At 45.0% G+C, this 12,951-nt stretch overlaps 2 protein-coding genes across 6 annotated transcripts; both read right to left on the reverse strand.

Moving 5' to 3' along the window:
• Positions 1–745: 745 nt before the first annotated feature.
• Positions 746–2,984, reverse strand: LOC120657699 (pentatricopeptide repeat-containing protein At5g38730-like). Its single transcript, XM_039936105.1, has 2 exons — positions 1,607–2,984; positions 746–1,385 (listed from the first exon to the last, which is right to left on the reverse strand). The coding sequence occupies exons 1-2, from the start codon at positions 2,961–2,963 to the stop codon at positions 910–912; spliced, it is 1,833 nt and encodes a 610-aa protein (XP_039792039.1). The 5' UTR covers positions 2,964–2,984; the 3' UTR covers positions 746–909.
• Positions 2,985–3,056: 72 nt separating this feature from the next.
• On the reverse strand, positions 3,057–9,428 carry LOC120657701. Of its 5 annotated transcripts, XM_039936107.1 has the most exons (13): positions 9,286–9,416; positions 8,634–8,687; positions 7,603–7,858; positions 6,138–6,212; positions 5,993–6,051; positions 5,779–5,914; positions 5,508–5,604; positions 5,359–5,425; positions 5,014–5,112; positions 4,132–4,221; positions 3,879–4,033; positions 3,688–3,789; positions 3,057–3,582 (listed from the first exon to the last, which is right to left on the reverse strand). In XM_039936107.1, the coding sequence occupies exons 3-13, from the start codon at positions 7,853–7,855 to the stop codon at positions 3,483–3,485; spliced, it is 1,233 nt and encodes a 410-aa protein (XP_039792041.1). In that variant the 5' UTR covers positions 7,856–7,858; positions 8,634–8,687; positions 9,286–9,416; the 3' UTR covers positions 3,057–3,482. The 5 variants fall into 5 exon arrangements, 4 of the variants coding, with proteins under 4 accessions (XP_039792041.1, XP_039792042.1, XP_039792043.1 ...); XM_039936108.1 differs by lacking the exon at positions 8,634–8,687 and having other exon boundaries at positions 9,286–9,428; XM_039936109.1 differs by lacking the exons at positions 8,634–8,687; positions 9,286–9,416 and adding an exon at positions 8,280–8,608.
• Positions 9,429–12,951: the final 3,523 nt, after the last annotated feature.

Below are 12,951 nucleotides of genomic sequence, written 5' to 3' on the forward strand. Positions count from 1 at the left end.
TGTCCAGCACCCCAAAAAATTCTGATTCGAAGTTTGAATGGTCCAAACTCAATTTTTCCCAATAGAACTTAAAATTTGGCCAAAATGGAAGTTGTAGAGGAAGAGTAGCTCTACAACTTTGATATTGGGCGAAATTTGATTCGGTGTTTGGATTAAGGAGAAAAACATGCTCAAAGTTCGACTAGAGTTGAGTACTATCGACGATCCTTATCAAGCTAAAGACATTACTAAGCCATGATTAGCAATTAATCACAAGATTAGCACTAGAAATTAACACCGGGGTGTTACAGCATCACAAGCGGACGAAGCACATCGAGCTTGATATACACTTCGTGCGCGAAAAGGTCAGCGTCGGCGACGTGCGCGTTCTACACATCCCATGCACGCGCCAGGTCGCTGATATCTTCACCAAGGGCCTGCCGACGTCGCTCTTCGAGGACTTCCGGTCCAATCTCTGCGTTTCGGTGCCACACGCTGAGATTGGGGGGGGGGGGTGATAGCGGAGGCCTTGCTGTTGCCAACGGACTCCGCTCGACGCGCCCGTCGCGCACGACGCCAGCACGCATGCAGGGCACTTCCCGGTCATCCTGATCTGCATGCGCGCGACGCTCGCCACGGCTCATGCCTGCCATGCTCGGCATGCGCCGCCGTTGTACATGTATATGTATCACTTGAGAGATCAATGAAAGTTTTGCGGTTGCTCTCTCCATCTACTTCTCTCCTTTCAGAGACAAAGACAAAGACAGAGCACATAATTACCTAACTTCATTACAGCGCTGGTACGATCGAAAATCATGAAGGGACCAAATGGACATAGAACTGTAACTCTGCACTCAAGTATCAATCAAGTTTAGCCTCTACATAGTCTGGCCTTGGAGCAGGAGCATGCCCCCCAGTCTCAACTGCAGGTTACGTTGATTCCAGCAGCCTTGCTTGGTGCAGCAATTTGTAAACACTCTTCTTTATTAGGCCTCTCTCGATAGAGTGAGCCCACAACATATTAAGGGTTTCCTTCTCATCAGCATAAGTCGTGCACATGCAGTTGTATATCTGGGGCGTTATGTGCAGATGATTCTTCGCCATGTCATCCAAAGTATTCGAAGCGGCAGCTGGCTTTCCTTCAGTCAGATATGCATAGGCAAGTGTGGCATACACTAGACTGTCACCCACTAAACCTTTGCCTTGCATCTGCTCAAACACATTTTGTGCCTGGTCAATCAAGCCTTTTCTGCAAAGCCTTCGAATTAGCGACCTATATACTGCTTTATCTGGTGGAAGGCCTCTTCTCGTAAGCTCATCAGGGATGAGTAGTACTGCATCTGCGCTATTCTTCTTGCAGAAACCATCAACAAGCCATGAGAATACGCTATAGTTGGGTGAAAAACCTGCATGTGATAAAAGTAAGCGCATCATCATCAGAAGGGGTTGTTACTATATCTAGATAATCAGAAAGTACAAGTTACTCCAAATGGCTTTACTCTGATTGTAAGACAATAATAATCATACTAATACTCAATTTTTTTGTTCATCTGATGCAGTCTTATAATCAGCTGGTGACAGTAAATGGCAACTGTATATAAGATAGGATACATTTGAAGTAATATACCTGCATCGACCATCTCAAACAAGGCTTCCTTGGCTTTGTCCAGCTCCTTGGCCTTGCAGAATCCATGGATGAGAGCCTTGTAGGTGAACTGATTCAGCTGCAGCCCGGACTCTAACATCTTCCTCCTGACCTTGCATGCTGAAGTCATATCCCCTCTTTTGCAGTACGCATTGATTAGCGTGTTGCAGGTGACATGATCAGCCTGCACCTTCCTCCCATCCATCTCATTAAGCAACTGATTGACCTCCTTGATGTTGCCATCCTCACAGAGCTTCCTGAGAATGGCATTGTAGGTGGCGACCCCTGGGAGCATCCCCCTCGCCTCCATCTCCTCTCGTAGTTTGACCGCCTCCCCGATATCGCCTGCCCGACAGTACCCATCAATGAGTGTGGTGTAGGTGACATTGTCTGGCAGAACCTGTGCTGCAATCATCTCAGTAAGCAGCCGAGCTGCCTCCTTCACCCTGCCGTCCTTGCACAACCCGTGGATCAAGGAGTTCCATGTGACGGTGTCCGCCTGTATCCCTTGGTTTTGCATGCGCTCCCGCACGCACATGGCCTCGTACCTCATCCCCTTCCTGCAGTAGAGGGCGATGATGGTGTTGAAAGAGAAGTGGTCCAAGGGCACAGCAGCCGCGTCCATCCTGGTGATGAGCGCTTCGGCACGTGCGGCGTCCCCAGCCTTGAGGCACACGTGCAGCATGGCGTTGCACACGTGGGTATTGATGGCGACCCCGGCCCTGGCAATTTCGTCGAACACCCTGCGCGCGGTGGCCGTCATCCGGGCCCTGGCGAGCGCAGTGAGGAGTGCGGTGCAGGCGTGGGCGTCGGGGGCGAGGCCCCGGGCGCGCATTTGGTCGAACACCCGGACGGCGTCGTCGGGGCGTGCCGACTGGGAGAGGAGGAGGAGGAGCCAGCTGGGGACGTGGGGGTCGTGGTCGGCGAGGAGGGATGGGAGCATGAGCGGGGAGGAGAGCGGGTGGCGCAGGGAGAGGTCCCGGAGGAGGTCGCGGGCAGCTGGGTGGTGGCGCGGGTGCGGCGCGAGGAGTCGGAGGAGCGCGAGGGAGGCGTCGAGCGGGTGCGGCGGCGGCAGGGCGCGGAAGAAGGCGAGCGCGGCGGAAGGGAGCGGTGAGAGGCGTTGAAGGAGTGATGCAAGGAGCGCGGGAGCGGCGGCGAGGAGCGGGAGGTGGGGGCGGAAGGAGGATTTGATGACGGCGGCGCAGAGCGGTCGGGAGAGGTCGGCGGCGGCCACGGCATGGCCCCCCATGGGTGGCAGCTCTGCTCCTCTGCTCTGGCGGGAAAGGGGAGCGTTTGATAACTCTGATGATGTAAAAACAGAAAAGTGATCATTGATCATTCAGTAATACTACTACTCAGAGATCCAACAATCAGCCCAAGTAGGGTTTCGTCTCTTGAGATGAAAGAAAGAAATGAGCATCAACAAACTGTCTCAACTAACTGTCATGACACTGATTAATACGGATGGACACAGATCGTTAGAGGTGTTAATTAGTGATCCTTAGATCCACCTCTAACCCTCTTTAGTTTAAAATTTTGTACTATTTCTCTAAAATCAGATCTCATTTTGGATAATTAGTATAAAACTTTGAATGAAAGAGGGTTGGAGATGCATCTAAGGATCACCAATTTGCACACTACAGATCATCATGTTGTTATCACTACCCTATTCCTGAAGAAGTGAAGAACATTGGTTGTTATTCTGTGCTAGTAAAAAGCTGTTAGGTAATCCAATCCAAAGAAATGAAAGTGGTCATGGGAGCCCTACTATAGTCCCTTGGGTGCCCTGGATCTCTTTACATACATACACAACTCAAATCGATCTCTTTACATGGTGATCATCGTTGTGCAGCTTGCCCTAGCCATTTGCTGCGTCCACTGTGACAGCAGGCAGCCGATACTCCTCGGGTTTCAGAGCCACCGCGAAGTCCGGCAGCGGCGGCACCGCCTCATGGATGCTGCAACCACAACCAAACCAACACGGCTGGCTTATTATTGTTCTTCACCTTGCAGCTTGTAACCAACTCCAGCAGATGAGATCCACAATGCAAGTAAACTGTCACCTGTCGTTGCTGTAGAGGTCCTTGTTGATGCGAACTTTGCAGGACGAGTCCTTCTGGATCTTGTCATGAAGATACTTCATCGATCCACAAACAGGAGGGCTTCTGCACAAACCGAACGCTTCTTATTACCATCACTACTCAACCAAGTCAAGAAAAAGAAATACAGGGATGGATGTACGGATCGCCGTTGCCTCGAAACAGGAGGTGCTGCATGGAAGGCTTCTGCTACATCTTTGCTCTCCTTGAGCAACTCCTCTGCAGATTGCAATGCTGCGACGGCCATCCTGCGGGATTTCTCCGTGTTGCCTTCGTCAAGGATGAGACCATGATAATAGTACGCGGCAGCCTGTACCATTCCGGTTATAAAGTTCAGATGTCTTCTTTCCCCCTCACCCGTTTTTACACATAAAAAGGTATAATAATCTTTAAGAAAGGTTGACATACTTTTGCTTCGATGTACTTCCACTTCACAAATAGCCTGTGCTTCTCACCCCAGCTATCAATTAGAGGTAAATCCGCCATACTTTCGTGTGCCTGTGAATAAATTTAGAATGATTCTAAAGACAAATAAAACATATCATAAAAATGGACGGATTCTTAACATCTCAAACTATATACAACAATATTGTTCGAGGCATCACACAGAAGGCAGTAGTACTGCACATCAGCATATAACCTTGGCACTCTTGTTCTACTGCTAATTAGTTTCAGAGTGTTAGAGTATATTAGGCAACTCCGGATATGGTTAGTTTAGGATTGATTGTAATCCCGGGATAACCTTCCGTATCTCTAGGAGAGACTACTTGCCCTCCAAGCCATGTACTCCTATATATACCACCCAAGGGGCTCAATGCAATACATCGACCACATTATACGCAATCCTTACTTTCCTACACAGAGTTTTTGGTAAATATTAGCATGTTATAATTATATACATAGATAATGAATTTGTTCAGGAGAGAAACAGTTATAAACTAAAACCACATTACAAGGGAGGTCCAACAAAGTACTTTGGGTAAATTCACAAGTACTGGTTCAGGGTGACACTAAGATATCCCATTTTGCATGCCTACCTTTATTACTATCTGTATCAGTATACTGAATCTGAGCACTTCTGATATATTTGGAGCACAGCAAAACAAAAACAATGACAGCGATCTATAATACTACCTTTTTTGGATAAGGGAATCTTTATTAATTTTCAAGTTTTTTACATCGAGTTGATACAAGACCTTGAGAAAACATTCCCTGTCCTCTGCATAACCAGGACATACACAGCCAAAAAAAGCAAGATAATACAAGCATGCTAATGCTATCAGTCTGTACCTGCTGCCAGCACTTGACCATCTCACATGCTAACCTCCTTTTCACTGCCAGGGTAGCCTTTGGACTGTCAATTGCCAACCCAAGTTGGACATCAATTGCCTGGCAACAGGACATTTTATGATGTAGACATAATTGGTTAGCATGCATTTTCAGATAACAAAACAAGTAAAAGGAGCCACAAAACTAATATCTATGCAGGATTTGCATGGTGTGAACGAAATGGCATGATGAACTATGAAGTGGACACTTGAACTGATCTTCACATGAATCGTGTGATATCAAGCTATTGCCAAGAAAGATGAACAAAAGAAAAGGTTGGCAAAGAGACAAGAGGGGAATACATACTTGACCAAGAGCTTGCATGCAGATAGCTTTCAGGACTCCTTCAGATAAGTCCACTGGGAGACCTTTCCTACACGAAATGGCAGTCAATAACTCCTGCACTAACTACAAAATGGTAAGCCTTCTGCAAGTGGGAAGGCAACTCCACCCACCTATTTTCTGGGGATATCCTAGGAAGAACATGTTGGATAGCACACTCCAAGAACCCAGATGCCTTGAGAAATATTTCAACGGAAGCTCGTTTGTTATCTGAAAAATGGATGGAATCACAAAGTGTAGTTATTCTTATAAAAAAAGAATGTATTTATTCTGCTGCAATTGACAAGAACTAGAGTTGCTGAGAATTATAAATACACCTCCATAGCATTAAAATGATCTATACATATTTCTGCAACAGTGAGGAATGGATTCTATATTGCAGACCTTCAGATACTTTAGTATGGTATCCCTCAAGCGATGTCTTTGGAAGAAGCAGGGAATTTGCTTGAGATAAACGCAGCATAGCCATCATGTGCAAAACCGACAACACCTCATACCAAGAACTGGGCAATGCCGTCTCCTAGCAGAAGCCAGCGAATCAGTACTCTATGATAATGCAAATGCAAAACATACACTGACAGGTGCAATCTAAGCAGACCTCTGCATCATCCTCTTGGTTCATCCAAGAAAACTGTATCTTATCTTCCAAGTTGCTCCCTGACAAGCATTGAGCCAAAAACATGAAACAGATTTATTTGATCTGATCCACAGAAAGATGGGGGAGCAAAGAATACAAGATTTACCCTCTTTCACCAGTCCTAGGAGAACTGGCAAGTACTCTTCCAAAGCCTGCAGAAGATCAGCTGATGTAGATCCTCCTGAAGGCACCACATCAGAGAGTTAATGTCACGGGTAGTCAGCTGGGCTTATTGGACCATTTGGGCCAAGGTACTGTAGCGCGGCGCGGTACTGTAGCACCGCCAGCCCTCTAGGGTTTGTTGGTTAGGGATAAGTTATTTAGGGGTTAAGTAAGTCTCTCTATATAAAGAGAGGAGATATGTCATTCAAAGCAAGGAATGAACAATGAAGAAACAATTCTAGTCCCCCTCAATCTCTCAAGCTCTTGGCAAAGCATAAGGCCTAGTTACCCCAAAATATCCATCAACATAACATCTGGTATCAGCTCTTCTTTGGTTTCGATCCCTCCCCATGGCTTCTGCTACCAATGACGCCTTGCGCGCCCTTGCCGAGGGGCATCGTCTCATGTCTGAGCTGCTCCGTCATATGTCCACAACACTGGATCATCTAAGGGTGTTGCTCGAGGTGAAGACACGCGAACGCCAGGCGGCTGTACGCCTACAGGCCGCGGCGCGTGGACTCCTGGCACGCCGGCTTCTACAGACTCTCCGTGGGGAGAAATCATCGGAGGAGCAGGCAGCGGTGCGCCTGCAAGCAGCAAGGCGAGGCTTTCTTGTCCGGCGCATGGTGCGGACGAGGCGCATGGCGCTCAACATGGCGCGATGGCAAATCACAGCCTGCAGGTTCGCCCACTCGAGATCGCCTATACTTCCTACCGAGTTCCAGGTATGGTGCCTCCCAGCACCAACCATGGCAATGCAGGGGCAGGCACCAAAGGCGGTTCAATCTGTGCCAAGAACTGCAATGGCTGTCTCATCTGTTCAGGCGCCCAGCGGACTGGTTGGCTGCTACATCCTCCTCTTTTCAGCCCACATGAAGCCGGAGCTCTTTCCATGGGATCCAGGAGGACATAGTTGTAGTCCAAATTTATTTCATACTTTAGTTCCCAATTTATTTCATATTTTCATCTTAAATAACAATAGTAAGCCGAGATGTAAAAGGCTTAACCCTAGGTTGCGTCAAGTAGGTCCGCGGCAGCTCGTGGGCGAGCTGCTCCGAAAGAGGGGAGTAGTGTCACGGGTAGTCAGCTGGGCTTATTGGGCCATTTGGGCCAAGGTACTGTAACACGGCGCGGTACTGTAGCGCCACCAGCCCTCTAGGGTTTGTTGGTTAGGGATAAGTTACTTAGGGGTTAAGTAAGTCTCTCTATATAAAGAGAGGAGATATGTCATTCAAAGCAAGGAATGAACAATGAAGAAACAATTCTAGTCCCCCTCAATCTCTCAAGCTCTTGGCAAAGCATAAGGCCTAGTTATCCCAAAAATATCCATCTACATAACAGTTAACTATTTCTCTTTTCTCTCGCTCACTCGCATTAGTATCAAGCCATCACACAAACAATTGACATACCATGCTGTGTGAAGGTGCGCTTCCTGGGCCTGGTCACTGACAGTGCCTCATGAGCAGCCATGACCACTATTCGGCTCCTCAACGCAGCCAAACGTTCAGCCAGCCTCCTCGGGAAACCATCGCTTAGCGGCTGCGATAGCTCCAAGCTCTCAGGAACTCGCAATCCGGGTATAAACACAGCCACCTCTCCTATGTTCCCAGGTCTTCTTCTGATCGCACCAGCATCATTTGGCTTAGAATTGAAGCACCCCATCTCCTGCAAGTTTGCAGATTTTTCTTAGGGATTTTTTTCAAAGAAACAGCATATGACCCAACATCATGTTGTGGACCGCATCACCAGAGCATGAATAATCAGTCAGCTGAAAACGAATAGTTAAAAAATGCTAGAGAAGGTAACACGTGTACAAGCATTAGGTTCAAGCATTGATTAGGTGACTAAAAAAGAATAGTGCTCCTTTCAGTAGAACAAAATAAAATGCAAGGTTACCGGTTATTGAAATCTTAGCACATCACCCAGAGAACACATAGCGCATAAAATCAAAAGGATTTTGGTTTTTTTTTTCTGAAAGAAGATCAAACCAGGGTGCCAAACAAGAATGGAGAAGCAGTCACAACAAAGGCATAGCACTAACAAGAAATGAGTGTGGCAATAAATTCAAAGATGGACGATACTATACCAGGGCATACCAGGTGGCACCTCTTGCAGAATCCACTTGAACACATAAGCAAGATCAACGGTGCAAATGAATTGGGAAAAGGTAAAAAGAAAAGAAACTGAACAGGCAAACAAGGTGCGGTGATTTAGTCAAATAAATGCCAACTAACAGAGGGAACCAATTAAGTCTCTCACGAGCATCACATCCACATCAAACAGCTGAGAGCTCACATGCCCGGAGGAGACACGTCAACAATCTCGCAACTAGATTTTTCACTTTATTCCCCACCTCCTGTAACTTGTGCATGACTGAAAACTTGTGGCCTAATCCTGAAGAAATTAGCATTTTGAACTGTAACTATGTCTTTGTAGTTACCTCTACACCTTCAGATAGAACAATTTGGTTCTAGGCCGGCCACACCACCAATTCCTCAATCAATGCAACAACCGGTTAGTCACAAACAAAATTAACTTAATAGTATCTGAAACATATAAAAAAACTGATTTTTAAAGTGAAAAGGGGTGGGGGGGGGGGGGGCGGTTCGAGAAAAAAAGTGAAAAGGGGGACACCTTTTCACTGTGAAGTAAACGGAAGTTTATTATAGTGTCCCGACAGGCAAAATGAAAACTGAAACTGCAAGCAAACTCGTCGGTTCAATCGTCAAGACTGACGAGAAGAGCTAATTTGAACAGCCCAAGGCGTCGTCTTCTACCTCTACCCATTCGAATCCCTACTAGTAAGTTACTCAGCAGCAAGGCAAACCACGAGAAGATCGGAAATAAGATCCCAAATCAGCATTCGGGCGCTTTAATCAGAATTTAAGAACCCAAAGTAATCGTTGCGACACGAGAATTCCAACTGCGGACAATAAAATAATAACTAAGAACTAACAAGGTCATTACTGTGCTGGTTTCAGTGAATCTGAGACCATTCCACCTCCATTGCTGTACCATTTTTTTTTTTTACCCTTGAGAAAGGGCCAACGATAATACAGTAAAGAAATTGAGTGGGAGAGGTAGCCGCTTACCTGCTGCTACTGCAGTCGAATAGATAATGATCCACGGCGAAACCCTAGACGAAGTCCTGTGGTGATCTGGTAGATGGGGTTGCGGCTGCGGCTGCGGCTGCGGCCTGCGGAAACTGGCGCCCAACAAAAATTTGTTTCCAACGTTTTATAGGGAGGCCGGAAGAATATGTGGCTGACAGGTGGGTCCTCCAGTCTACGGTTTCCAGCCTCTTGCTTCACTTCATTTTGACTTTTTTTCTGCGAGGAAGCATTTTGAGATATTATTCGTTTTTGTTCGGCTGGCTGTGGTTGGTAGCTGATACTGATTTTTTGTAAGAGAAAAATACTATTGACTGATTGCTGACTGATGCTGATTTGGTATGAGAAAAAAACACTGCCAGCTGACTGACAAGCTAGCTGAACAAAATGATTGCCAGCTTGTGGAAAAAAAGTTTACTATTGATATATCTAAAAAAATGTTGTGCACAATGTTGATAGGAGAACAGACTTAGCTTGTCGATATGTTATGACGCAAAATAATTAAGATATCCAATATATACATGTTAATATCCTTGGAAAGAACATGTATAGATTTTGAGCAATAGGTCGAGACGAAATAAAGGTTGCGCATGCACGTCAAGTCTTGTTCAATTCTCTTGTGTTTTCTTGGAAAATAAAACACTTCACTGGTGATTGTGGTGAACATTGACTTGGAGTCAGAATCCTGCAGTACCACATTCTAAATTTGTTTTTATTTACATGTCGTATTAGATTTGTTCTAAATCAAATTTAGCTACCTTTAACTGAATTTATAGAGAAAAATAATAACACTTAGAGTACCAAATTTGTTTTTATTAAATCTACTATAAAATATATATTGATAGTGCATATGTTATAGTTGTTGCTATATTTTTCTATAGATTTGATCAAAGTTGAGTAAATTTGATTGAATTTATATAGAAAAATAAAAACACTTAGAATAACAAATTTGATATTGATAGTGTATATGTCGGGTAGTATAAGTGTTGCTATATTTTTCTATAGATTTGATCAAAGTTGACTAACTTTGACTTAGGACACACCTAATATGATATGTAAATAAAAAACATATAGGCTATGTTATTGTTGTTATAGAGCACATGCTTCTTCTTCAATAACCGATAAATAAATCGGTGGTGGTTGTAGTGTATTGCTAGTATATCTATAGTTTCTGCAAAATCTTACAAGTTAGTACTAGATAGTAGTGACCATGCATAATGCAATAACTGTGATCCATATTACTGCAACAAATTAAATTGTATTGCCAGGGAATTTAATCTCCGATAAGATACCATTGCGCGCATGCCAGCATGGCCATCAGGATAAGATAAGCTGTTGTGCCTTGCTTGCATTGGTGGGAACAAATTAAATTAAAGCAAGTGATCCGACCTTGGATTGCAGACGATGATCCATCTCTGGCTCTGCGTGCGTTTTTTTGAGTGGATGCCAGCACACTCTTGACAGTTATTTATGAGTTATCTCATCTCAAAACACGAAAGCGTGTCCGTCCTCAGCCCATTCTCCGGCATCTCGTAGGGCCACGTCGGCAAAAAAAATATGGGCCGTCCGATCGGGCCATCCAACGGCCACGGGAACAAGCGGTCTCGACCCTGCTGCTCTCTCTTTCCCCGGCCGCGTCACAAGGACGGTGCCGCCTCCATCCGCCTACTGCACTCTCTCCGCTGACCGCCACCCACGGCCAGCGCCACCTCACTAGTCCGACTCCCCTCCCATTCGGCTGCCGGCGGCCGGCGGCCGGCGGCCGGCTCACAGGCGCTCGAAGCTAGGCCGGTCGGTGGCGTGTGTTTATGCCCTTCCCCGCGGCTACTGTCGCGCGGAGCTCGGCTCTATCGGTGACTGGTGCCAGACGTGAGGAGGCAGGCGGCGCCGCGTCTTGGTCTCCACCGCGCTCCCTGCCACCACACCACGCTCAGTCGTAGCCATGTACGTACTACGTCTCCTACTGCCCAGCTTTGTGTATTAAGAGCACATATGCACAACAAGTGTTCGATATTTTGCTTCTATGAGATGATTGCTCAATTTGAACCTGAAACATATGTGGGGATGACTGCTATTATGTTCGTCACCAACTATTGGATATGGACCATTTGCCGCCATGGCACTTGATTGCCATCTTCGACCTTGACCAGGGAAAAATTACATTCCCAGATGACTCTTGGGAATCATGTAGGATATAGTTACCATTATCTTAAATGATAGATACAGTGTGTTCATTGTTTTGTCGACTTATAAATACTTCTAACCTCCAACTCTGGTCTCCACAACTTCGGATTGTTTATTATCTGGGTTGATCATTTTACTTTTAGAAGCATTGAGGATATGACATAGCTGAAAATTATTAACTGAACAATCATTAGTTTGATATTTTGATCTCAACTGAAAAAAGACTAATTCGATGTCCAGATTGCTTGCATCGTCGTCGAATCCGCCAAGGCAAGCTACATTAGTCTCTTCTCTGCGGGCGCTGCTGACCTGCTGCTCGCATTTGAGGTCTCTAGGAGACCGACTACCCCTCTACAGAGCTTCATGCAATCATGCTGGACGACGCTTACAACAACAAAGGTGTTTCTGGACACCCTCAACCTGCTCGGTAAAATGATAGTAAGGATAACTGCATGCAAATGGCATCCTTAAATATAAAATTGGAAAAGTATCAAGCTACTCACATCTTCTATCACGGAAGATTACATAATGTTATTACACACAAACCTGATCTTGTTTGGTTCCTCCAATATGATAATTTTAGCGGGTTATATTTGCGAGATTATTCTTCTTCTAATTCTTATCTGGTCATATCCTACCCTATTCTTAAGATAATTTATTAAAGAAGATGAACACATCAGTGCTAATCATTAAAGATATGGTTACCACAAAAGAGAAACCCCCAAGCCTTTATAGTTATGAAATTTAACTCTTGTGGTTTGAACAATGTTACACATTCACTATATCGCAAAAAAAAAAAGAAGAAGGGATCTGCATTGGCCAATGAAGTATATCAAGTAACTATGCTGTACAAAGTCTGGCGCTGCCAAGGAAGAATTTTAATGCTATTGCCTTTGCGCAAGACCCTTACGGATACATGTTTGAACTCATTCAGAGTACATTTTCTTTCCTTTTATAAGGGATGGGCAAGCTCAGAGTACAGTTTCTTAGTATCTTCAGAGAAGCAAGCTCTTATTAGTATGAAGTTCCTCAGGAAGAAGGATGTACCTGATTATCTTTGTATATGCATTTTATGAGACATGAAAAATGTTGTTACATTTCATACAAAAATGCCATGCAACTTTTATTCAATTCTTCAAGATAGATTTATGCACATCGACTTTTGTTTGCATGGCATATGATAGAGGAATATAGAAAGGAAGCCATGTAAGAAAATGTGAAATTTCTCTGCTAACAAAGTGCCCCTACATTAGGATCTAATTCTTCGAGATAGATTTATGAACATCATCTTTTGGTTGCATGGCATATGGTAGAGGAATATAGAAAGGAAACCATGTAAGGAAATGTGAAATTTCTCTGCTAACAAAGTGCCCCCATAGAGGAATATATAAAGGAAGCCATGTAAGAAAATGTGATTTTTTTCTGCTAACAAAGTGCCCCCATATTTTAGTGCTTGCAAAGCTA

This window comes from Panicum virgatum, chromosome 1N (genome assembly GCF_016808335.1).
Source record: "Panicum virgatum strain AP13 chromosome 1N, P.virgatum_v5, whole genome shotgun sequence".
Lineage (NCBI taxonomy): Eukaryota > Viridiplantae > Streptophyta > Magnoliopsida > Poales > Poaceae > Panicum > Panicum virgatum.

Bases quoted from the DNA above. Each gene is read 5' to 3' on its own strand.
- LOC120657701 (XM_039936108.1), bottom strand. From the start codon at position 7,855: ATGGGGTGCTTCAATTCTAAGCCAAATGATGCTGGTGCGATCAGAAGA. The intron at 5,915-5,992 runs GTCTGCTTAGAT...GGCTTCTGCTAG, and splicing joins ACCAAGAGGATGATGCAGAG to GAGACGGCATTGCCCAGTTC. The intron at 5,113-5,358 runs GTATGTATTCCC...TCCTGTTGCCAG, and splicing joins GCATGCAAGCTCTTGGTCAA to GCAATTGATGTCCAACTTGG.
- LOC120657699 (XM_039936105.1), bottom strand. From the start codon at position 2,963: ATGATCAATGATCACTTTTCTGTTTTTACATCATCAGAGTTATCAAAC. The intron at 1,386-1,606 runs GTATATTACTTC...TATCACATGCAG, and splicing joins GTTTGAGATGGTCGATGCAG to GTTTTTCACCCAACTATAGC.